At 37.8% G+C, this 27,282-nt stretch overlaps 1 protein-coding gene across 3 annotated transcripts in view; it reads left to right on the top strand.

The window, feature by feature from the left end:
- CDK6 (cyclin dependent kinase 6) overlaps window positions 1-27,282 on the top strand; it is a 135,531-nt gene that overhangs the window by 55,029 nt on the left and 53,220 nt on the right. For all 3 annotated transcript variants that reach the window (XM_059843274.1, XM_059843285.1, XM_059843279.1), the window contains exon 4: window positions 2,147-2,314. In XM_059843274.1, coding sequence (XP_059699257.1) covers window positions 2,147-2,314 — 168 coding nt within the window. The remainder of the gene's footprint in view (window positions 1-2,146; window positions 2,315-27,282) is intronic.

Raw genomic sequence — 27,282 nt, 5'->3', positions numbered from 1 at the left:
TTTTACCAGTGGCTGGAGGAAGACTCTGAGTTTAGAACCTGAAGGCATTGCTTGAATTTTGAAATGACCAGAGCAGAATTGTGTTATGCTGAGCTTGAGTAAGAAAGTTGAAACAAAACTAGCATCAGTTGTTGGAAAAAATATTTTTGATATGTTTGGTAACTGCCTGAATGAGTTTACAGAGTTGACAAATGAATAGGATACATAAATGTCACCAGAAAGGGACTTGCCAGGGTCTACTGACTAATACTTCAGTTCTTTAAATAATTTTCTTATTTGATAGTATGTCAACATGGAATAAAAAGGAAAAAAATTGGCCCAAATTCAGTAAAACAACTAAGTTCACATTTAAAATAACCATATGCCTAAATGTTGTTGGCATGTTCTTCATGTCTGCAAGACTGATCCAAAGACTTTTGGGATTTGGTAAAAAAAGGGCACAGAGTGACCAGATATTGCATACATTAATTCTACTGACACCTGAAACCTGCAGAGCTGTAGCCCAAGTTCTTACAAATTTCTGGACTGAAAAAAAACCTGTATAAATACAGGAGGATTCAGTATAGTTTGTGCATTTCTTTTCAAGTCCAAACTGTATTATACCAGTTGTCAAAATTATCAGTTCCCATTTTTTTTTCTGGGGAAGCAAAGGAAATAAAAGGCATCAGCTAGCAGGAAATGGAGTTCTCAGTTCACCACCTTCCTTCAGAGATGATAATAACTTAATACTGTCACAGCATCCATAATTTCATGATAAAATCTCTGTAATTGGGGTCTCCACATAAAAGCTGATTGCTTTATGAGCTGGCTGTATACAGAAATGGCCTTGTTTTATCAGAGGTCAGGTGAGAACTTCCAGACATAGTATCTATATATTGTGTAATATTTTCTATATAAATAGTCAGGAAACATTACAAAAAAGGAATAATTTTGTAATAAATTACTTAGGAATATCTCTAAAGCCTACCTTAAAAATGCATCCAACTTCACCAGTATTATCAAGCTGAATGTTTTGAGCTATTTTTACACCCATGTTCAGATATAATTCCTTCCAGTGGTGTGCTTTGAATATTTACTTGCAACATGCCCAAGTCCATAGAGAAGAACAAAAGCAACCAACCTCAAGTTATCCTTCCTCTGTTTTCTTTTTCATGCCATGCCCTTCTCCAAGATCTTTTTGGTTGCTAACAACAGGATTGGAGGACACCCTGCTGCATGGTTTATGGAAAAGGCATATGTCACCAGCATACACAGAACTGCAGTTTCATGAGCTCAAGTCAATTGCATGCAGAAAATAAACTTCTTTGTCCTGTTTTTTTTTTCCTTTCTTATTGCAGCATCTTCTTGTAACTGCCTGTTCCGCAAAAATAATTTTCAAGTTGACAGTATCCTTCTTATTTGGAATGCAGGGGATTTCTAGTATTTGGTTTTGAGTCTGCTGGTTCATTCTTTTCACATTACTAAGATTGTCAAAACATGAGTACAGATAAAATAGTTTCTTCAGCTGTGGAAATGTCATGGAAGATTGTATCACCATAACAAAACAGAAAGAAGAATCAGAATTTATGATTATTACACTGTTTTAATGCTAAACTTTCATCTAAAGGTAATTTCTTTCCTATTCAGTAAACTCTATATAACAGGTTTTGCCAAGTGAACCTTTTCCCTCTATAACATTAAATAAAATTAAATTTGCCATTTAAACAGTTTTTCTGTTTGAAACAGGTGCCTGTTAAAATGTATGATAAAAATTCACTTCACCACGGAAGGGCAAAGCATAAGCTGGTGAGAATACAAAGAGCAAAAAACTGCTATGTATTTTTTTTACTTCTTTTGAAGTTGCCCAGGGATTTAGAAACATGCTTTTGCTATTTTTTTAAGTATATTGATTAATCTTTATACTACTGTTAATCAACCTCAGATAATTTAACTAGAAACCATACATTAACTTGATAAGCACATTGGTTCAGTACCTTTCGTTCTAGCAACATCCTGTCCATTTTATATTAATAGTTGGTTTTATCTCCTGTGCACGTATTTAAGTCAATGTTTATTAAATTAGTTTTTCAGATTATGACAGAGGATTTACTTATTTGCCTGCCACCTTGTCTTGATAACTGCATATGGATTTCTTCTTTATATATAGGATATGATGCTTCAGCTGTTTCGGGGACTGGATTTTCTGCATTCGCATCGTGTGGTGCATCGGGATCTGAAACCCCAAAATATCCTTGTAACCAGCAACGGGCAGATAAAGCTAGCTGACTTTGGCCTTGCACGAATCTACAGTTTTCAGATGGCTCTTACCTCAGTGGTAAGTTTCTGAAGGCTTTTATTTTTCTGTTAGCATAGCAGTGTGAACCATGTCTACAACTGAAGTTACTTGTGTCTCTGAAAACAATTGCTTCCCAGCCAGGATTGAAACTGTGGTGATTACGTTGTGATCAAGTAATCAGTTACTGACTGCTGGCTCTCATTCCATTGACTGATTACAGAGGGATAAGTCTGTGTTAGTTTTCTGAAACTCCCATCTGTTAAGCTTCTGTAGAGATACTGTCTTCCTGTGTAAATTAAGTCAGACAGGTATGGTTAAAGTTTCTGAAGTATCCATTTTAAGATAAAGCTCTTGCTGAATCCCAGGTATTTTGCCTGAAAAAGCCCCACAGATACTTCTGAAAATGCCACACCATCATGCTCTGATTTTCCACCTCTGTGAATATGCATTCAGTGCTTCCTTCCATATGTTACTGAATGATTCCAAATAGGGTTGTGCTGGAGGAAGCTCAAGTGGACCTGGGAGCCAAAATCACAACTGTTTCCCAAGCCAGCTGTTAAAGAGGACCCCCAGTATATCACCAGGTTTCCTGCCACTGTTGCCCCTCTCCCACCAGTTCTCTTGATTGTCCTTGGCTCAGACACGAGCTCACTTGCAGATTTAGCTCTCTCCTCCGTTAATGCTGGAGAAACCCTGCTAGCTCCTTGCTTTTTGACCCCATTTCCACGCTTGCTGGCCCTGCCCCCAGAATCAGCTGCTGTAGCTTGGCACACCATCTCTGGAGCATATTGAGGAACTGCCATGCTATGTGCATGTTGGGTATCTTTAGGGTTTGTTGCCTGTTCATGATTTTTTTGTTTCCTTTTTCTATTCTGAGTATCCCTACTGCCATGACAGTAACTCTCATAATAAAGACAGAAAAGGCAGAACTGCTGAAAAGAGAAACTGAAAAGATCCACTTTGCATTTTACACCATACTGTAAAAATTACCTGGCTCATGTTGATGAGAAGCAATTCGTTCTCATTGTTGGTTTGTGCAAGGGTCTTCCCATTGTCATGTGATGTAACTATGGCCATCTGGCTTCAGGGTGAACGAAGGCATGCAGCAACAGAAAATTATATCATCTTGCTAAACATAGGGAAGTATCCTTGTCACATAAAACATTGTAAACCTGTGTTTTAGGGCTAGTTTTTTTCCTTGCCTGTAGAATGTTGTCTAGTCCAAAGGTGAAAAAATCTGGATGCTGGGAAGATTGGTCATGTAACTCTAAGCAGAAGAAAAGGAGAGAAAGGTTTTTCCTGAATTGCTCTTATTTTGTTTCCCAGCTACCAGTCAGTAGCAGCTTCAATGAGTATTTGTGTTGATGCTAAAATTACAGAATGCTACAAGGTTTTCAGAAGGACATTTTTGAAAAGTTCTGCATTAAATGAGGAAAAAATACATACAGAACTGAACAGGAGTTTTTACATGACCATGTAGCCTTCTTAGGAAGGAAGTTTAAAACACCCAGAAATCTACCACAGCAAAGAGATCACTGGCAGGATTACTTTGTAAATTATGTACATTTGCTAAAATATCTAATACTTTCCTGCTAGAAATCATGTGTTAAAAGCCATGAGCTGCTACTCTTGGTGCTACTGTGAGCAAGAGATGTTTGGCATGAGGGATTATCCACATTCATGTTTGTACTGTGTTCAAATTAGCATCCAAGTGTCATTGCAGCTAAGCTAAGGAGTATTAAAATAGTTGAATTATTCTGTGATCAGGGTTAAATCAAGTATATGGGCATTGATGTAAGTAAAAAAAGACAAAACCAGCTATGACATTGGTCTTCTTAAGTTAAAAAACTGATAGTTTCAAAGTTAAAAGTTAATAAGTATTTTAAAACAGTTTTCAGCATCTTCAAAATAAACTTGTGTCTGAGTATGTAGGAAACTATAAGGGTGTGTTACTTAGAATGTGATAAATGTGGTATGGTTTTAAATGTCAGTCTTCCCTGCTCCTACAAAGTGGTTACAGGTTAGAAACTTATATTAAATGTGTTTTAGCTGTCCATTTTCCTTTTCTGATTTTAACTTCCACCTTTGGCTAGCTGCTTAGGTGTGCAGATGCTGCTTTGTGTTTACCTCCATTGAAACGTAGTAGAGGAAACACAGCTAAACAAAACAGCTCCAAACCCCTAAACTTCTGGTTTTTAAACATAAAGACATTCTTGACTTTACTATCCCAAAAATAGTCTAAATTGCAGTTATTCACCAGGCAGGGAGTAAACTTTCATGGACTTCAGCAAGACCAGCTTGTTTAGAAGCATTTGCAGAAAGAAAGTATTGCATTATAAAAGACAGAATATACATATATCAATTAATAAAAGTCACAGCTTGCAAAGATTTGCTTTGGATAACGATAGTGCAGACAGCCCAGTGATAAAAGACTATCATTGTGATCAATACAAGGGCCCTGCAGCATTTCCTTCAGAGGAGAAGCTTACTGCAAGATAAACTACAAGAATCATCTTTTGAAGTATCAGACCATTCCCAAGATGCATCCTCATTCATTGCTCACAAAGAAGCTCTTCAGATGGGACAAAAAGAGCATGCCATGAAAGTAGCCCAGTAAAAACTGATCCAGCCCAAGTGCTGTGGGTGCAGCAAATGGTAACTTCAAAGCAGTCTCTCTCTAACAGCTGGTTATTTACACAATGCTGAAGAATCCTTCTGGCAGACCAGTAGTCCAGGCATATTGCTGTCATTTAAAGAAACCTCTTGATATTTCTGTCAGTGAATGAATGAATGAATAGAAGACTGAAACTAAGGTTACACAGGCTGGGGGGGCAGGGTGGAGATCCCTGCTCCCAGCTGTGTTCAGACTGAGACCTGATATGAGGCTGAAATAACAGCACTAGGAAGAATGAGGTTGGGCGGGGGTGTCTGAGCTGGTAGAGGGCAGGGCATGCTTTTGGTTTCGTGCAAAGTTAGACTCTTTTCCAAGTGTTGGTCTTGGCCCTTGGGGAAATTTTGAATAAGCTTGTGATAACAGAGGAGCTCCATATAGGTCAGAGGACGTAGATTGATGTGACTGTAATTTTAGAGTTGGATAGCAAAAGCTAATGAACTGTCACATTTTTCCTGGTGCAGAAAAATGGGCACTCCGTTCTAACTTTCCCTGAGCAAAGGAGCAATTGGGTGTCTGGAAAACCTGAAGTTGTGTTATCAAAAAGGAATAATCCATTTATCTATTTCTGATGACTTTTGACTGCATTAAAGGAAGGAAATGAAGCTGAATCATGGCATACAGGAATGTTAAGTGAGACAAGTGCATGCAGTTGTTATCAGAGCATCTAAGTGGAGCTGAGGCTATCCAGCTCTTAAAACCTGGACTGTATCAGGATCTCGAGTGAAACTGGTAAAATGTTAGTGTTTGTAACACACTTATAATACTTTCTTTGAAAACATGCATGCTTTACCCTAGATGTCAGCACACTGAAGGGTTTTTTTCCCCATGAAATGCCAACAAAACTGGTTTATGTCTTCCTTTTTAAAAAAAACAAAACACTTGTTTTCAGATTTACCCAACACAGAAGGGAAAATACATCACTTTTGCTGCTGATGCTGTAAGTTGTTGAGTACTACGCAACTAAATAAATTTTCTGAAAAGAGAGGACACAAAATATTCTGCAGTTACTTTCAGTAAATAATTTTAGATTATGCTAGTATTTTATTTGAGTATTTCTTCAGGATAAAAACTTTCCATCCTTTTCTGGCAGTCACTTCAGTGCAAATGGTTTACATGTCACATCATGCAAGAACTTGGATTTCATTTTGTTGGTATAGTAGCAAGGGAGCATAAAATAATTTTCACTAACAGGACTTACTCTGTAAAAACAAATAGGTAAGTTAGTTACAACAACAAACCCAAAAATGACAGAAAACTTTCTTCCAAAGAGGAATGAGTACTCCTCTGTTTCTCGCCTGCTGTTGCATTGTAGTTTTCCAGTAAATGCTCTCCATTAGTAAATAATGTAAATGTAAATGGTTGTCTGAGGCAATATGATTAATGAGAGCCCGGGCAAAAAATTTTTTTGCTTTGCCTCATCTGTTGTCTTTTCTTTCCTCTTTTTTTATGGCCACTTCTTGTAAGTCTCTTGCAACTCTCTTGCAGTGCAGCTTTAACCTGAGATCCATTGAGGATCCTTAAATGGACCTGATTCAGCAATCTATTTAAAGCTCCCAGTTACCATCAGACATCAGAGGAGACCTATGGAAATTAGGCAGCCACCTGCCACTGGTTAAACTAAGAGTTAAAGAGTTTATTGCATCCTCCCAAGACCCTCTAGGAAGGTTATTTCTATCACATAAAATGAGTCATTTATCTCTGGAGTCATCTTAAGAACAAAAATCATTATCAGCATGTTGACTGTAAGGTCTGCAGATAACTAGAAACATTTTAAGATATATTTATGATGCCTTGACTGAGATTTTCACTAAGAAGACCCAGATTTAAATAAAAATAACAATGACAAAACAGATCATTCAATGTCACAATATTAATCAAAGGGCAGTATGGAAATACACATTAACAAAGTTAGGAAATCAGAAGTTTCTTATTCATCTACATTATAATCATATAAGATAATTTTCAAAACCAACTTAATTTTTGTTGCCCTTCAGAAGAACCTTGTCTGGAGGGCTTGTCTGGAAGAGTTGCACTAGCTGCTCTCACAGAGACAGAGGATTTATGACAAGATTGTTACTTCTAGAGACGTGTTCTAGAAATAATCTACAGGTGCTGTTTTGCAGTATAAGTAGATGTAACATTTCTACTGCTGCTGAAAGGATGGCCCTGCTTTTGACTGCACGCTTCCGTCAGTTCCCTTTCTTTGGCATTACTGGTTGCTCCCTTGCAGTCTGACTGAAAATGAATCCTGTATAAAGTAGTTACTAATTTCCAGGTGGCTTAGTAGATGCAAATCACTGCATGGCCACAAGACTGAAAGCACTGACAAACAGGGGAGGGGGAGCAGAAAGAGGGGTCATCCACTCTCTAGACACCAGCACCTTGATTTGTTTCAGTCAGTTATGAAACCACATCTGGAGTGTTCGGCTGAGGCCTTGAATAACTAAGGTAACTCAAAGATGGAAATGTTTCTCAAAACTTCGCAGCTCATGCTGATTTACACTGTTCTGAAGGAGTTAGGTGAACCAGCCAGCTGGTTCATTTAAGGCTAGTATTGTATCTGACTGTAACAAAACTTCTAAGGGCATCTGTATCAGTGTTTGAAGTATTTTTTATCCCCGCAGTGCCAAGACCTGCATTCAGCGCTTTGTGCTGTTCCTCTGCAGCTGATGCCAGGACTCACCCCTGAGACCTGTCAGGAATGCAGGGAATGCAGCCCTCTGCTCTGATTCAGACCCAGGTTTATCATGAACCACAAAAAGCCTATCTTTTAATCTTTCAAAGAAAGTAAATTATTTCACAGTAAACAAGCAAATTGGCTTCACATGAGAATATTTTCTGTGCCCTTTTCCAGAAAACCCCTTTCCAGACCTGCAGAGATTGGAATTTATGATATGTGAGGACAGAGGTTGTCCACACTGAGCTGAGCGTGTTTTGCAACCCTGCAGCTGCACCAGTGCAAGCCTGCAGAATGAATTTACCTGGTGGGGAAAAAAAAAAAAAAAAAAAAAAAAAAAGGAAGAGAACTTTGAGCACAGTTTATATCAGGACAAAGGAGGTTTCTGCTGGGCGGGACCAAAGGTTGATGATGTGCTTTATCAAAGAATAATGTTTAAGAGAGGATGCTCAGGAGGGAGAGAACAAAAAGCTCTCAGCAATCAGAAATGTAGCAATTTCCAGTGCTAGAGCTTGTATCTAGATCATTGTCTGTAAAAATTACTGAAGTACCCATCTTTCATAAACTAATCTTCTTACTTTTTGAAGTAAGCAATTTCTACTCTGAGATGCAATTAACTTTGTCACTGTGAGAAAAGCTTTTTATTTTGTTTTAAATCTGACACCTGGTATTGCTTAGGTTCCTCTTAATTCTGCTTTTCTGAGGCATTGCCTTTTCACCTCAGGGTGAAATTTGGTGTCATTTTGCAGCAGCACAGTTCCATTGGTGCAAGAAAAATGTACTCAGTGGAAATAGGCCTTCACATGTTGATGTTAAGATAAAATAGCATGCTTCTCTTCTCTTCTCTTCTCTTCTCTTCTCTTCTCTTCTCTTCTCTTCTCTTCTCTTCTCTTCTCTTCTCTTCTCTTCTCTTCTCCTTTCTGCTTTCTCCTTCACTTAATAAGGTACAGTAGATGTTAGTAATGGTACAGTAGTGCATTAGAACTTTCAAAGAAATATCTGGTAAGCAGACTGTAGGATGTAGAACTGACTTTATAAGGAACAGACCATGCTCAGTCTGCTAAAAAAATCAGGGCAGAGGTTGTAAAAGAGAGAAAGGAAGGGAGAAAATTACTACTGCGTATTTTCTCTATATTTTAAAAGAGCATACTGCTTTTGTGTGACCATACTTCTGTCTCCTGTTTTTAGATGTAAAAATATGTGGTGCATTTCCCCCACCCAGTGATTTACATCTTCTTTGTACTATTTTTCCGTTGATTTAAGTGGCTCTGTTTTTACATCTACTCCCAGAGATAATTGAGTGGGCTGGATTGTAAAAACAATTTGATTGTTTGACAAGGTCTCTCCCTGTGTATTTACAAAACTGTTCCCACATAATTTCAAACCATCCTGAAACACTAAAATACAGCCTCAGGTTATGTTCTTATCAGAGCACATAGAATAAGCAGGCATGGACCTGTTTGATACTTGAATGTGAGACATCCAAAGCAAGGGCAGTAGACCAAGTAGCACACTGTCCTTAGAGCTCCTGCTACTCCAGAGTGAAGGCAGGTGTCCACACAGTGCTGACAGAAATGCTCTTAGGGCTTAATGTGTAATAAAAATGAGTTGTTGGCACTTTTTTGCAGTGGCAGGGAAGTAACTGTAAATGTTCTCTTCAGGCTGGCCAAAGTCCTGCTGTGGGAGGATTTTCTAACTGAGAATTCCCTTGTACAGGTACAGCCCAGGAAATTCCTCTTAGCCTAACAATATTTAGATTTGTTCAGCATTGCTGGTGTGGAATTTTTGAGTTCAAAAGGAGAAGAGCTGAGAAATCATCTAGTCCTGTGAAACAAGTAAGATTGTTGCATTTGTAATGTTTTGCCCATAGCTTTAATGTGCCCAGAAATAGGGTTTCCATCACTTCCCATGGGAGCCTGTTCAAAAACTTATATATAATCACTTTCAGAAAGTTTCCTCGATGTCCAGCCTTCAATGTCCCATTCTTAATTTAACTCCATTATATTCCTTGTTATTGTAGGCTAAATGGTAGCAGATGACCAGTGCCTTGTATATGCATTAAAGAGGTCAGTTACCTATAGCTGTAATACATTCATCCTTGCAAAATGTGGTGAGAGAAATAATTTCATAAATAGTGGAAGTATATTAGCCTTAGATTTTCCAGATTTCAATGAATTACGAGGCACCAAAGAATTCAACTAGATTTCTCTAGATTTCCCATTTTCAGCATTTCAGTGGATAAATGCAGAGGGAGATATGTTACACTGAAAGATTTACTGAGCTACAAGATTAATTCCTCAGTTTTGGTACCTTACAAGTGGCTTGGTATCAGGCTGCAGATATCACATATGGACTATGAGTTATCATTTAGATGCATGAAAAGAGCATATGAAAATGTAGACTGTTACACGTAGGATAATTTATAAGAAATACTAAAATACTGATGCCACAACACAAATTAGTTGATCTGACCTCTGAATTACTTTAACAGAATGAATCATAACAGTAAATACAATTGATGCCTAAAAACATCATCAAAGATCCAGATAGGGAGAACATGTTAAAAAAACAGTGATTCCATGAGAACTAGTTAGTTTAAAGTAACTTATATAACTTCAAAAAAATAGCTTTTGTCAAGAAGTTAGAAAACAAGTAGTGAGATTCTGAAACATCCTGCAGTAGGATTTCATGCAGGCAAGAAATATAAATAACTCCGAGAGGGAGCATGGTGAATTTCTGTCATGCAAGTTGGCAAATTTTGGTAACTGTGGTAGTCTGTTCCAGTTCCATATCTCTGTATTTGCCCCTTCAAGATTTGATGTGCATTATATAGTCAGCTTTTTCAGAAATGCACTTCATGAGCTTCACTTGTCATGGAAACAGCTGAGAAAGAACTCATGAAACTTCATTAAGATGAGACAGAGCAAATAAAGGACATGGTCTTCAAAACCAGAGGAGGCTACAATTTAAATAAAGACTATGAAAGAAGAAAAAATGAAAATTAGATGTAAAAGAGAGACCGTTCACTAAAGAAGCAAAAATACAACCTGAAAGTTTCACAGGTAGGGGTGAAAGATGATCTGAAAGCAAGAATTGAGTTCTTGTTGGGACAGTAAGTTGAAAAAATTCCCCATGTAGTGGGAAGTCAGGTTGGGTTTCCCATCTGGAGATGGCAAATCACATTAATAAATGACAACCAACCTGGTCAGACCTTCCGTGAAAGCAGGGATGCCAGAAAAGCTTGGATAAACTTGGAACTTGTTAACAAAAATAACCTTCAAAAAGGACTTGAGCAAAAAAATCAGCACACACAAGTAAGCAGGAAAATAGACTACTGTGGAAGTAAACACTTGGACCTAAAAATGAACCCATCAGGAGATTGTTTATAATTTTGTTACTTTTTGTGCATCCTGTAGACTCACATTTTCCCAGCTCAGATAATAAAAATGCCTAGTGAAGATGGCAGGGAAGCTTATGCCAGCATTGTACACCATATGTATGGTGAGAAAAAGGAACAGAGAGGAGACTTCTGGTAACTTTTCTGAGCAGCCCAGCTCTGTCAGCACTTGAGCATTTATACTTGGCCTCAGCTGCTCAGGTCCACTATAAGGCCATGATATAATATGTCAAGGACAGCCATCAATTCAAGCAGGATTGGGTACTGAAAGCTTCAGAGAGGAAGAAGAGAGAGACACCCAAGGACACTTGCATTCTTACATCACCAGATACCACAGAGGCTGACAGTGATGGTGGTTTGTAGTCAAGGTAAAGCAAAGAAGCCAAAAGGACTCTGGGGATTTGTAAGATTTCCCAGGGTGATGGAATGTTTTCTTATTGAAAGGAATCAGAAGATGATACAGTTAGAATCTGCTTCTCTGAAGCTCCAGAACAGTTAGATGTTTAAGAGAAAATGGAAAAAGCAATTCTGATCAGATAAACTACATTAGCTTGTAAGTAGTACAAATACTAGGGTTTATAAAAAAGGAAAAAGTCATGTAAGTGCCAAGATTAAGAAATAATTCAGTGGAATATAAGTGTCATGAAAGATGACTGCAGAATGCTTTTCAAAAGTATAAAACCAGCCAGGACATCTTACTATATATCAAAAACTCCCAATATAGTTCAGTAAATTGCATCTGACTGGAAGCCAGACCTTGGAGGTACAAGCAAGGGTTTGAGTTTTTGTTTAGGTGTATCAGAGGAGTGGTAGTAGTTAAAATTGGTCTAATAAAATACAACTGCTTGTATGAAATATTCAAAACTGTCATAGATTAGTTACTGAATGAGACATGCTAAAAAATTAAGTATGAGATTTGTTAAAGGAGATTTGAATAAACAAGGAGATTTGAAGATAAAACTGACAAGGGTTCTAAAATGCACAAAGTTGTTGAATACTGCAGAAATCTGTAGAATTCAAGTGTGAATCAGAACAGCTAAAGGAGCAGATAAATTAACCATTGGATTGGATTTTGCTCTTTCTGTAATGAATGCAAGGAAAACTTGTTCTACAGATGCAGTCTATGAAAATACCCATTAAACTAGTGATCAGCATGGAAGAGCTGATCTGTGGATAATTCGTTTGCAGTCAGCAAGCTGTTCTGCTCTCCGGGGCAACTATCGTAATGACATCGGCATCTTGGTAGCAGCTTTCCAGCAAAGAAGAAAAAAATAATTAAAAAATGGAATGACTGCATACTATTTGAAGACTCAGTACATTTTTGCTTTTAAAGTTAAGAGTGATTTGAAACAGGCTCAGAGTTTTCATCATTTACGGGTCCTGAATGACAAAGAGCAGATGATAAAAAACCAAAACAAACTAGCATTAAGAAACATGAGCAATTAATCTACTAAGCACAGAAACAGGTGAAAACTGATGCAAAAAAAAGGAGGGAAAACAACCACCTGCAAGTTCATGCTGATTGAGTTCTGAGGTCACGTTGTGGATTTAAACGAGGAATAACGAGAGTAGGGACTTTCTGCTTGGGGAGCAGGAGATATTTTTTGATTTAACAGTGATATAGGTTGTACCATGTGGGCCCCAAATGCAAGATTGTAGCCATGGAAACCTGCCATGTAAACAGCTAGTTCATTGTTCACTGGCAGGAAAGAAGAAATAAGTTTTGAAGAAATATGTAGAGAAAGAGATGTGCTTTCAGCTAGTTCTTGGGTTTTACCTTTAGCTATGATTCAGAAATGACTGCACCATATATTTTACAGGTATTATCATCCAAAATTAATACCCTTATCTTATAAGAATTTTTTATTCGAGTGAATAAATAGTACCCTTAATGCTGCACTACTTGCTTTTTACCTTAACTGTTCTAAGTATATAGAATCGAGCAAGTCCAAAGGATGGGGTGAAAATAGTACACTATCAAAAACACTTAGGAGGCAATTCAGAGCAAGAGTTCTTTGGCTGGGACAGGGGCAGTTGAGTAGCTAGTGGAAAAGGCAGTCCACAGTATTTCTTTCTCCTCTACTGCACAGATTCTTCTGCTATACTTAAGGTAAATGACCTGAGTTTGGAATAAACATTCTTAACAGTGTTATTCCTAGCACAAAGGATCTGGAAAAGCATATATTCTGTTCTGTGGAACAGGGGGAAAGATGCTTAGTGGACAGTGAAATGCTTCCAAAAGAGAGGACTTTGACTTTGCACACACAGTCGGTGACTGGAGGAGTTTCCACTGAAGACAGGAAATTTTCAGCTCTGCAGAACTGTCAGCTCCACAGCCACTCACCTGTACTGGATATTAGAGAACATTTTTTTATGCATTTTAACATTACAAAATTATTTGAGCTGAAAAGCTGAATAAGTTAACAAGAGTCAGAGTTTTTAATTTTCAGTGTTGGAAATAGTTCTTATGAGTTCTTCTCCCTTCATCTATCAGTTTTCAAAACTGTTTCAGAACTGTTTCTGTTCATACTGGGTACAAATCCTAGAGCTTACAGTTCCATGGAATTATTGACTCAGAAATGCCCCAAGTTTGGATGATGATCATATCTTAACACCACTCAGCAAATTGAGTTAAACAAATTTAATTAGTGCTGTGTAAATCTCTACAGTACCTTCCCTGTCATTTGTATGAGAAAAAGTTAGAGGACAGGACAAATTGAGCACCTTGGTGAAGTTCTGATTGCAAGTTCAGCCTTAAGTGGAACCATATATTGGCAAAAAAATACATGGGTAAAAGATTTTTATATTCTCTTTTCATGTAGTTTACAGAAGGATGGCTTATCCACTGGGGCACCTGGATGATCCTCTGCTCTATGAGAAGCTTCCAGACAAGAGCATTATGATGCATGAGATGAAAGGTTTTTTGGCATGTGGAATTTAAAATTGTCTTAGGGTAGCACAGTGATGTTAGCAGATGGTAGTAGTCTGTTAAAGATGAGATACGGACTCTGCAAGGAGTGTGGATAAACATCAGATGATAGCTACAGGTATCAGTGAAAGAAAGATTCAGCTATGCTTCTTAAACTGTTCCACATTTTTGGACTAGGAAATCCCTTCTTGACCTAGAGGAAGAGTTTCATTCAGTGGAGGGCCCAGAGAAAATGGAAAACAAGTGCAGAATATGTACACCATGGTTGTACAGCCACTAAGCAGCTTCCCAAAAGACAGATGCAACTTGCTACTGTATCGCTGAGAGCCACAGTGCAGCACACAGCTAGTGATGTGTTTGGAGCTCAGAGTGGGGAAGCCCATCATGCTAGATGGTAGTGGTAGTGGTAGGGAATTTTTTGAGACAGCTGAAGGTACACAAAGCAAGGAACCAAGAGGCCTGTCAGTAGCAGACGTTGTAATGAGTTCTTTCTTCACTAGTTACAGGAGCCCAGGCAAGCTGCACACAAACATAAGGGAAAACATATGTCAAGAATCTGCAGTTTTGAAGCTTTTCATACAAAACAAGAGTTCAGCTGTGTACCTTTGTAGACCAGCACAAAAGGGATTGGAATCAGCATCTAATATTCATTCTGATAGCATATAGAAGTCACTGAACCTATAGTGTGCCTCGGCATTCATCTTGTATAGGTATGAGCTAATAATTTACATTTACATAATTTACACTGCATGGATCTGCAGGGACCACGGTTTGCCTTACAGGAATCAGATGATGAGTTTTCCTCTTTCTGAGGAAATACTAGTGGGAGGAGCAATGGGAAGCAGTGCACACATGCAGACACTAGAGTCATAGACATCAACAGGAAAATATACGGCAAAAATGCTGAGAAAGCTGAGAGCTTCTGGGTGGAGTACTTGAAATAAGTCCTAGAGGAAAACTATATCCTCCTGTTTGATTTTTTTCAGGAAAACAGGACTTTCTACACCTTTTTTATTAAATAAAACAAATGCACGACTTCCATCATCATTTCACGTTTTCTTGCCCCTCCTCATCTATACTGTAAAAATGAATAAGTTCCTTATTTTGATTAAATTTTCAGGCAAAAGATACTATAAATTAATACAGCTTCAGGATGTTGTGTCTTTGAAAAACTGGGAAAGTTTTGTATATGTATACATTGTGAAAAGACATAGTAGAGTGATTTTTTTTTTTGATCGGTTGGGGGAAGAGGGGTGTCAATATTCAAGGTGCTCTGTTGGAATCAGATTATAATTGAGCACACTTTCCTGTACTATGTGTTTTAAACACCTTCAGTGAGAATATTTGAGTTCATTTCTTCTAATATGCTATAAGAATAATATATACTTCTTACATCCATTTGAGGCAGAGGAGTTTTGGCTACCTTGCAAGTGTATTACTGATTACTTCAAGGAATGTGTTCCACCACTGGTGCTGTAATTCCATTGACAGTACATCTCAGAAAAAAAGATGTAGGTGATGCCTTTTAACCCCATTTTATTTGTATGTACGTCCTTCCACGCAATTCTTCAAAGTTTGCTTCATACCGTATTTGTAAGGACAGAAACAATCAATTAATTCTTACAATGCAAAAGAAGATTACTGGAAAATTTGAAAATCTTGCTGTGAGGTTTAGTATGCTGGGTTGATCTGGGTGCCATGATACAGTAAGAAAAAACTCATCTCCGAACATGCTCACTGTAGCATCTAAACAGAAAGCAGCAGAGGTAGATATGTATCTTCTTAATGTAATGGTGTTTTCCTTAGTTTTGTTTTCATATTTATATTCTTGCTCCATTAGATGAAAACTAGCTTGCAAACATAGCTTAAAAGTTGAAAATACTTTACTGGTTTATATTTTCTTGTGGTTATTGCAGTAGGTCACATACTTCAGCTGATGTAAATCAGCAAGGCTTCAGTGAGCTAAACCAATTTATAAGGCAAATAAGAAGGCCTGTCTTTAAATCAACAGTGAATTTTGCATTTGGTTAATTTTTTTTATATTTAGAATTTTTACTTACATTTCTTTTAGTTTCTTTTACTGTCTGATGGTGCTCAGACAGTATTGCTTTGAAATTAGTAAAACTATTTAAGTTAATAAAAGCACAGCTGGCACTGTAGATTGATAGATTTAAATGATTTGGGAGACTGAAGATATCGTGCACGTTATGTAATTTAATCACTAGAATAATTAAATAAGGAGGGGCCTGTGCATGGTATCAGTTCTTGTGGGAAAATATGCTTCATTGACTTACTGGCACTGTTTTGGAATGTGGCATTTAAAAGTACCTTTTTACAGTGGGAAAGAATTTGGTCAAGAATAAACAGTCTGACCTTGTTAAATGGACCAAAGTCACTACATAACCTAGTTTCAGAAAACTAGTTTTCACCAGTCCATGAAAAAAAAAATCAGTGTATGAAAAATGCAGCTAGATTTTTTAGAGAAAAAATTATATTGATTGAACAGAGTGGGCAAAAATCCCCCTGTTTTTCCAATATGGACTTCTCTGATTTGTTGGAAGTTGACTTTGCGGTTTAAACATGGTTTGAGCTGTGATTTCAGAGGACATTAAAAGCACTTTACATTGAAAAATATCACAATGAAGCCAGATGAATTCAAGTCATTTAGGGGATAAGTGAATAAATTTCAGCAGAAATCAAGGCCGTTTGTATTACTATCAGCCTCCAAAAATGTAAAAACTTTGAGTTGGTAGGAAAACTGTATTTATATTATGAACTAAGTCTTAAGCACAAAGGTTGGTATTTGCAGATATAGTAATTTGTCTACCAAGGACCTTTTGATGCAAATTAAGAAGAAAATTATGCCAGTTTGGTTTTAGCTTCAAATTTTGTTGATGGGAAACTGGCATGGTAAACCGGTACAATAATCCTGAATCGCCATGCTGTGAAATCCTAGCTTCCATGCAGTTGATGGAAAACATCCTTTTAACTTTACTGTGGCCAGAATCTCATTCCAGGTTTTCATATTCTGATTGAAAAATAGAAAAACATTCTGTGAACAAATATTCAAGCTGCTTTGGAGGAGTGGAGTATACAAAGAACAAGAAGGACTTTTGGACGTGGTATTGGTATAAGTGCTTATCCAGTCCATGGTTTTGGCCACAGAATTCTCATTGGTACTTCATAGGACACAACCTCCTTTTTCTTTTTGACATGACAGTGACAAGTTAGCATATTAAAACTCTTAAAGCCTGGCCAGTGATCCATTTTTTAATGCAAAAGAGAATGAAAAATCTTACAATGACTCAAGAATGTGAAATAACATTGAAAGACATTGTTGAATAATACTTTTGAGTGCATCATTTAAAGCTGTAGTAGACAGTTGAGAATTATTGCTGCATAAAAGTGACAATGTATCCATAGCTTCAGTTATCAGCAAAACTACTGAGAGCTATATTTCCATGCTATAAAATGAAATTTGATGCAAGCAGTAATAGATGCAACTGTTAAAAAGCAGCTTACATAAAATGAGTGAATTTAAGAAAAAAAATACGTTTGCATCAGGTAAATTCAGATTAAAAATTAGAATGTGTATATATTAGGTTTTGACAAATTTAAATAAAGAATCCGTATTAATCCAGAAAAGAAGGAAGCCTGTCTCAATGTAAAGACCATTTTCAGTATTTATAGTCAATGTAAACATCTTCTGAAGTTAGCCTGAGTTTCCTGAATTCTGTGTCGCTCTACTTTGTGTTTACAACATCAGCTATATATTTACCCTGCAGAGATTTTTTGAGGCCCTCGAGGGGGTGGAGTTCCCACCCTGCTGTGAGGAGGCTCTGTCTATTTTCTCTGTATAGTCACATGTGACATCGCCCTCTGCACTGCTTCAGTATTGAACTATCAAATTCTGAAAATGGAAGTCATACCCAGCTCAATGTGTGCACAGATTATCCTGTCATGTAGTTTTGGACATTAACTCAGAAAAGCAATAACAGAAACTGCAGCTGTTCTTAGAATTTACAAGCAGTGATAGATACTTTTATCCCCCAACTTGGATTTTTTTTTTTTTTTATTTATGTGTGCATGTTCTTGTGTCCTCCTGTTCTCAGTGCTGATTGTAATCCAGATCGGTCTGATAGCTCCGGCCCTCACCTTTTTAAAGAAATTTAGTTCTTGAGAATGGATTCACCAGGAAAGGATTAAGGAGCTATTTTTTACTCTTGTCTATGTCATTAATGTGCAGCATAGTGTGCAAAGACCAGGTTGTCTGAGAGGGGAACTGCAGTGCTTATGTAGAATTTACTTTTCCTCCAGCTGATACACTGCAACTGTAATCTGACCCTCACATTATTAGCAAGTAAAATGCATAAATCCTTCCAAAGCTCTTAGATTCATACTGAACTGAGGAAGCTATTAGACTGACTAGAAATAAAAATGTTAATGATAAGTGGATGCTAATTCTTCTTTGTATTGAGAACCTTTGTGTACTGTCACCCTTCATGCTGGATACTCACTAGTATTTTTTCTTATTATTTTTCATGCCAAGGGATTTATTTAATCATAATTTTTTTAATAAGAGGACTGTTAATATCTTCCCTTATCATAGGCAGTCAAAAATGTACAAAATGCCTGAGGCTTTCTAAGTCATATTAAAAATCAAAGAGGTTCTGTTTTCCTCTATACCTTCAGTAGCTTCACAAGCAGTGGTAATAGGCTACAGTAGAAGGTAATAGAATTAAAAAGTGGAAAGTGTTTTATACTTTGTCTTGAAGAACAGCTGAAAGTGAAGGGATGGAACTGTACATTTTGTATTTTATATGGATTGAAATACGCTCTCTGATCACTTGCTGCTTTCTTTGAAGTAAGTCATGGTTTTTATACAGTTGGTATTCAGGTCTTATTTTTCTTTTTCCATGTTGCTAGTCAAATCATCATGACAGAGAAGCTTTCACCTTGTACGTTGAGAAGATGTCCACATTAGGTATTCTTTTGGTGCTCTGCTTTGCAGCGGTGTCACCTCACTTTGAGTCCTGTGTGCAGTTTTGGACAGCACAATATGAAAAAGAGCTTAAGCTGTTGAAGAGAGCCTCAGGGGTGGTGAAAGGTCTGGAGGGGCAGTTTTATGAAATGTGACTGAGGTCATTTGGTCTGTTCATCCTGGAGGAGAGAAGACTGAGAGAGACCTCATTGTGTCTTCAACATCTTCATGAGGGGAAGCAGCAGGGCAAGTTCTGGTATAGATCTCCTCACTTGTGAGACCAGTGAGAGAACTCAAGGAAATGGCGTGAAACTGAGTCAGGAGAGATCTAAGCTGGATATTGCAAAAAGGTTTTTCTCCCAGAGGGTGGTGGAGCACTGGATCAGGCTCCCCAGGGATGTGGTCAAAGCACCAAGCTTGACAGAGTTCAAGAAGGGTTTGCACAATGCTCTCAGGAACTTGGTGTGACTCTTGAGGTGTCCTGCACAGACCCAGGAGCTTTACTCAGTGATCCTGATGGGTCCCTTCCAGCTGAGCATATTCTGTGATTCTGTGATAAACATGAATAGCTTCATTGACAGTAGTTGCAGGTAAGGTCAGAAGTCTGAAAGAACAGCACGAGCAGTAGACAACCCAGACAACCCTCATTTTCTTCTGAGTATTCCCTAGATATCCCTTAGGCTCTAAACCTATTCAGAGGTATGAACACAAATGTGTCAATAATTGACGGTGAGGCACATGCTAAGATGAAGAAGCCCTTTCATCCTGATTGAACATTCATTTCAGGACTGAAATATCCTGCTCTGAACACTGCTTTGGCTATTTCAAAGAATTAGTGGGTCTGTATAGGTACCTGGTCCAGGTGAGAAGCTCAGCAGAATTGCTCCTCCATGCTTTCACCACAGTTTTCAGGTAGAACAGGGGTGGGTTTTTTTAGTTTTAGAGTTTAGTTTTACAGTTTTTACACTGTAAGGGATTTCAGATTTGGTCAGTGGAATGGTAGATTTCAGCACTGTCCTATCAGGCTGTGGTCATTTGGAGAAACTATGGATTTCTGTTTTGACAGTAGGAAAGAACTTGTCTGAAGTTAAGCTTTTTGCATCATAATCCCCTCAGCAGAGATGATTCCTTTGAAATTCTGTCATCGTGGAACAGAACATCATTGTGTTACAAGCTGTCCAAATTTGCATCAAGATCTAGTTTTCTGTTTGAATCAAGATCTGTTTTCTTTTTTGAAGACATATTACGTATTTACGGCCAAGCATTAAATTTTTCCATTATGATAAATCCCTACTTAATAGACTGATTTTTTCAATTAGTCAGTGTAATTATTTTAATCAAGGATTTTGACATTTTCTCCTATTCTTCAGAGGAAAAAAGATTTCTTTATGGGAGTGTATTACTCTCCTTTGATATTGGTAAGCATCCAGGTGTGGTTATGCGTATTGCTTTTCATTCTTATGGTTTTACCCTCTGAGAAATGTCATTAAAATCCATGTGGATTTAATTACTGAGTTTTTACATTAGTATTTAAGCTTATTTGCTCAGGAAGTGAAAATGGGGAAGAATCTGGAGGACCTTGACCTCTGTTGCATCTTAAATGACTCATCGTAAGTATACTGCAATTTTTTAAAATTGTAGAGTTCTAGCTGTCGCACAGTCCATCCTAATTCTTCCTTTGAATCAAGCATCCTACTTCTTTCTTTGATTTTGGCTTAGCACAGTTCCTAACATCTTTCTCTCCCACAAAAATTGTATATTTTGTGGCATATCCGTTGTAGTCTGTACGGTATACAGTGGGAATTAGGAGAAAAAGAGAGCAAAAAGAAATTAAGGAAGTATAAAAAGGCAGTCAATGCATTGACAGGAAAAATTAGGCCATACTAAGTACAATGACAAGGATTTTTTTGTTGCATTATACTTGGTTGGGTTTTATAAATTTCTTGTTGCTTTAGGCCAAGGAGTGTTTGAATTCACTTTTATTTCCAGTTGCTGCTTTGCCTTCTGGACAGAAGATGCTACTTTTTTATATGCAAGTAGTTTAATTTGACACATAACTGGAATTCTTTCATAGTGAGTATGTGAAATATTATACCCTGAATATGCAATTAATATGAAAAATGTCATCTTTGTTGTTATATTCCTTACTAAAGGTACTGAACAGGCAGAACTGTTCCAACCCAATTAAGTGTTATTTTATTACTAAGTGAAAGACTTTTCACTTTTAAGTCTTGCCCTCATCTAAAGCATTCTGACTTGTTGTGTTACTTTTTTGCTGAAGTGACCACAACTGAAAATCTCTTGTGCTGCTTTCTATTCCTCTGAAGGGTTGATGCATGGCCTAATCAAACCACTAGTATATATGTTGATCAATTGCAGACCTAACATGGCAATATACCTATTTAATAAAAGAAAAATGAAAGAAGTTCAGTAACAGTTCCTCAGTTGCCATAGAAACCATTGCATCTTATACAGGATACTTGAGTGTGTTTGGGCCCCATCCTTTGATATGCCAAGTGGCTGCGAATCCTTAATGTTCTCATTGCCTATTTAAACTGCAATCAAAATCAGGCAATAAGAACTTAAATGCTGCCTTGGAGACAGGCAGTTTCCACCTTAGCTTCATTTACTCAAATTATAACCTACTACAATTGGATTCATTGAATGGGCTGTAGCAACTAAAAGGTGAGCTACCCACGTGGAATTTAGTGTGCTGAAATTAACTCGTGTGATGAGACCTTAAAGCATCAGATGCACTTGCAATCAAATACACTTTTGAATTGTAGGGGGCAGACTTTTGCATCATGTTAGCCAGTTCAACATTGGACTAACCTAAGATAAAAAATGCCACCATTTTCCAGCAAAGCAGAACTGACAAAGCACTGCCTATACACCTAACCTTGCACAGGCAGAATCCCAGCTGACACAGTATTTTGAGTCATATGCTGACCTTACTGTGAAAGGGAACTTCAATTAGATGTCTATTGTGTTTTCAAATACAGAAGAATGGCTTTGTGTTCAATGGATTACCCCACTGATTAAGACAAGGAAGCAGATGCTGCAAGGGCGTACAGAGGAAAGAATTTAATTTTTCCGATTTTATTACAATTCAGAATCTATTCCATGTACCAGACCAATTAATACATAAACTAAAAGCCTGACAGCATGTTCTGGCCATGCAAATTTCCCAATAGACCGAAGTACTGGTACCTATGTGTAATGAAACCAGCACCTTCCATGTCCCAGAAAGCAGATAGAAAGGATGGGGGAGGGAGGAGAATCATGAAGGGAAGTCTTTTTATTTTCTTCTTTTCACGTGAAGGTTTATAATTAAAGGGGAAAGTAAATTAATTACATGAATATTAAAAGGTTACTCTTCTATTCTAACATTTGGTCACAAGTTGTCTAATGAAAAGGAATGCAGGCTGGAGGGCTGCCATGCCTTTGCTTCTTTCTGCAGAGGGCCACAGGCTGAAGCAGTGATTGTGCGTGACAGATTCTGGGAACAATGAGCCTGCGCACAGATCATCCAGATGGAGCTTGCTTTTCTAAATTACACCAACAACAGGGTGGCCCACAGGCAAACAAAATAGTTAAACAATACATAATAAAGTTTTTATTTGGTATTTCCTGTGAGCCTCTGCCAGTTGCCAGGGAGTGTACTGTATTTTTCTTTTGCTGTATTAATTGTTGACCACAACTGGCAAAGACCCAAACTAGCAGGGACAGATAAGGGGGGGAAAATGGCATCTGGACACTAAAGCCTCAAGTGTACTGGGAAAAAAAAGCACAAAAAATTACAGCATATATCTGGAATTTTCCAACTAACGATGTGCGGATGTGGTAGCGCTAGGGAAAAAGAGCCAAACTGAGCCTGCTTTGTTCACTAAGAGAGGCCCCCCTGTAACATTCCTTTTAGCTGTGCATATTTTGGCTTCAGTTCTGCAGTTTTAACTATATGCTGTGTATGGAGCAGTTCAGTTGTTGCTTCATGAATCTAATGATTTTGTTACAAGAAATAAAACTACATCAATGCATATGCATTGTTATTGTTTTGAGGTGTTTGAACAGAAGCAGGGTTTTAAATGTTAAATCATAGGTGTTAAGTTTTCAGAGGGAGGAGAGAGAAAATTTCATTAAATACAACCCATCACAGCAACAGCTGCAAGAAGGAGACCCTCAGTAGCAGTGAATGCTGCCTTTTTAAACTCATCAATGAAATCAGACCTTACAGTTATCTGGTTTAGGGAAAAGCCCACAGTATAGCATTAACACTTGTTTAAAAACAGAAGGCTGCATAAACATGCTAGTTTGATACCATTTTTATAATTTCTTTATCCTTATAAACAGTTAAGGTGTTGGCATGTTTTTAAGGAAGTTTTATATTCCTGATGTACTGTATGCAGTGTCGTAAGTCATTTTGCTGTACTAGTACATAGCAGAGAAAAGAAACAAGAACAGATTGCAGGCATTAGGCCACCTCTCCAAAGAAGATACAAGTTGATGTGAAGGCTGTCAGTTTGTATGGAGAGGAGAACCATCTGCACTAGGCAGTGGCAGAGTTTACAGCTACGACAGGTTCAACTTATGAGAAATAAGTTGTTATTATGAGCTTAAGTTGTCATATATTTATACAGCATTTTCAGATGTACTTGGATCATCTTCCAGTGACCAGTGGCCCTTGATGCAAAATTACTTGTTTTTTACTAATAATTATGCTGTTTCCTATGCATGGATGCCTTCTTCATACCCTTATAATCAACCATTGTATCCTGTCACATGTGGAAACTGATTTTTGCTCTCTTTAAAGACCCTCCACACATTATAGTCCCTAGTGAAATCTGTATATGTAATTTATTCACAGTTAGGGATGTCAGTTGGAAACAAGCTGTCAAAGTGGTATAGAAGCAGTAGATGAAAAAAAAAGGGTCAGATCTATGAGAGAGATAGGCTTGCTCCTGATCACTGGCAGGTATGAGATTCTCTTAATTCCCCTAAGTCAGCAGAGTTCAAGAGCAGGCCAAAGCTTAGCAACATAAATTTACCAATACCAAAATCACCTTCCAAATTACAGATTTGCCTTTTTTCCCTCATAAAAATAAAAAATCATATATTTGCATGTACTGAGTGCTACTCATTACAAAATACTTAAAACTTCCCAGGAAGTTAGATCAATTAGAATAGGCTTCATTTCTCATCAGTACACTGGTTCCTTCTGCAGTCAAGGACAATGAAAGTCTTTCAAACTTTGAAAAATAAGCTGACTTTAAGACCACTTATTATGGGAGTGGTATGTAATCTATTTTGTACTTGCTTTGGATGTAATTGATTAAAATTACACTTGTGCCTGACATGTGAGATACAATTCATAGATAGCATTCTTGTGTACAGCATTTCCCAGTCAACTGTTGTTCATCCCAGGCCCTACATATGGGAATGGCAGAATGGTTCAGAGAGGTCTTCTCCAGTCCTCTACATTGTTTTTCAGCCTGAAGATTACACCCAGACTTGTATTAAGAAGTACTGTTAGTCTCCACATAAGTGATTTCAAGGCGTAACGCTAGACTAACACTTCAGTTGTTCAGAAGTACTAAAAGCCTCTTATTTTATTGATCCAAACAACACCTTTGCTGTAACTAAAAATCCATTCCTTTTTTTATTAGTTGTGCTGTTCACTTCTGTTTTCCTTCTCCTGGATTGTGCTCATGGGTTATTTTGGTCTTGTTCCTACTTCTTTTCAAAGAAGTTTCCTTTTCAGATTTTCATGCAGTAGCCCAAAACAAAACAAAGTTTATCTGGTGTTTAAAGATGCTTTGTAAATAGAAAAGCTTAAGGAGGGGTCATTTAGACCCATGTTTTGTAAAAGCTTCATATTACAAAAACTAACTTGCTCTAAATTCAGCCTGAGTGTATCCTTCTAAAAACAATAATACTGGTAGCTCTTGAAAACACTTAGTTTCTGATCCCAGGATCATTAACGATTTTAAATATCAGTAACAAAACCTCATATTAACAGAAAAGAAAAATATTCCAATCTAAATAAGTTCTTTGTTTGATATTATCAAAAATTCTTTTCCTTGCAGGCTGCAATTTTCCTTGAAAAAAATAGTATTTATTAGCTGCAATTATATACTCTTTAGAACACATAGAGTATTTCTAATTTTTTCTTTCTAAGACTACTTTCTAAAGTACTAACAATTAAAAACAAGCATAGCTCTAAATATCAATGATTTCACTGCCTGCAGATGTCTTCCTCTAACCACCCAGAGCATTGATTGAAATCACTGGGAATTACGTGCATATTTGGAGTTAGCTTAAAGCTTTTTATGAGATGTCCAGTTGTGGTTTTTGACACAGCCTAACAACATTACCCTTCTCATGCAAACTATTTTTTACCTCAGAAGAACAGCCGAGGTCCTACTGGCTTGTCTGTTCCTCTTTAAGTTTAGAACCTTAGACAATGCAGCAGGGCTGACCTGTGTCAGTCTCAGACCTGCTGATACTTGGGCTTGGTGTCTCTGCAGAAGCTCTGGCTTCTGGTACTGCTTCTCTCTTCTCTCCTCCTCAGCATCCATGGGGCCACACATGGATGTTACACAAGTATTTCCTGACCACATGAGGATGTTATTTACAGGACTTCCTCTAAAAGTTCAAGGAGGGGATAGATGTTGCTGTCTCTTTGTCTTCTGGAGATGGCAAGCACTCTTACTCCCTTTCAGGGAATATGTAGAGAGTTTTTCACATGCAGTGGTTGTTTCTGAGAATGGATCTTTGTGGGGAAAAGGCTTAGACAAGTGCCGAAGATGGGAAAGCATATTCCAAGGTTAACTCGTAGTAAGGTTTATGTTTTCACAAGAGCACTTGACTCTGTCTCTGAGACCATTAAAGCATCTACACTAGTGCTTGCATATTAGTTTCCATTTGATTTATTCTCTTATTTTCAAAGATGGATATATATTGCAATAAGCATTTTAGAAGGCCTTTTTTGTAAGTCCATTTTTATCTTTTTTTGTAAGGACTCTGCCTGAACTGCTAGGAGCCATGAGTGATTTACAGAGCAGCAAAAGGGATGTGACACAAGAAGAGATCTCCTAAATATTGTATTTTACATTGACAGACAGGAGAGGGGCAAACCTTTTAAAGCAGTACACCTCCTTTCCACAGTGAGTGCTCTGTTGTGTATCTTCACTTCACTGCACAATGGCAATCTGTGGTTCAGTCTGTCTTCAATATTTTAGCATCATTCCTCTTTCAGGGAGACCCCAAGAGAGGAAGGTATTGCCACTACCAGCAAACAACATTGCTGCTGACTGGCCAGAGAGGATTAAAACATGTCTCTATAACTTGGCTTTTTCCTTCTGTCCTGGAGACTCATTATGCTCAGTGTTAGGGAAAGCCCTGTGCCTGCAAATTGATGTACTTTCTCCGAAGCTGAGAACATTCACTTTGTATCATGCAGAACACAGCTAAGCCCAGTTCTGGACTGCTAAAATTGCATCTCAATACCACACTGCAACAGCAGATGCAGAGTACACATATTAGTCCACATTCCCTTAACCATTGCTGAAATTGGAGTCTGTCAAACAGATGCCTCAAAGTGGATTTGGACTCTCAGGGAAAGTGTTTCCTCTCTAAGGCCTCTCTGCACACAGTGTTCAAGGAGTTAACAGGGGAGCTACTTTGAAAATAGAGGCAGAAGGTCATTGTCGGCAACAGCAAAGACTCCTACAGCCTGCCATGGAGAGCCTTTCACCCGTCATTTCCCACCCAGGGGATTGTAAACATTGGCTCGCAGCCATGGAGTCCTACAGAACTTCTCTTTATTTGCAGCATATACATTTATATGTCTTAATGGAAACTGAAGCACGGCAAGTTATTCCTGCGTGTCTAGAAGGAGAGAGGGAGCTTCTGTTCAAGTTACAGGGATGGGAGAAAGAGCCATTACTCACGCTGGAATTTGAAAACATAGAGATACGCTTGTTTAGTGGTGCTTCACATGTAACATAGCTGCTGTTCTCAGGCAAACTTTCTCAACTCACAGGAATGTGTAGAATGCTGTCACTTAATCAGAATCCAGAAGAGGTCTTTTATCTGCCATTTGTTAGTAACTAGCAATATTGCTCTTATCTCATTGTCCTTTAGCTTGATGCAGTGCCCTCAGACTTGAGAACTTGTAACATGAAAGCACTCATTACCTTGAACATTCTTGTTTGTATTGTCTTAAGCTATTATCTCTTTGGCTTAAATAATTGATGCTTTGTATCAGTTTTGAGAGTGTTATCTATAGAAGTCTGATCTACAACATTATTTTCACAAATAAAACATTTTATATTTTTAGAAGTCTGTCAC

Source organism: Haemorhous mexicanus, chromosome 1 (genome assembly GCF_027477595.1).
Source record: "Haemorhous mexicanus isolate bHaeMex1 chromosome 1, bHaeMex1.pri, whole genome shotgun sequence".
NCBI classification, from domain to species: Eukaryota; Metazoa; Chordata; class Aves; order Passeriformes; family Fringillidae; genus Haemorhous; species Haemorhous mexicanus.
This window is presented reverse-complemented; position numbering and strand designations above follow the sequence as displayed.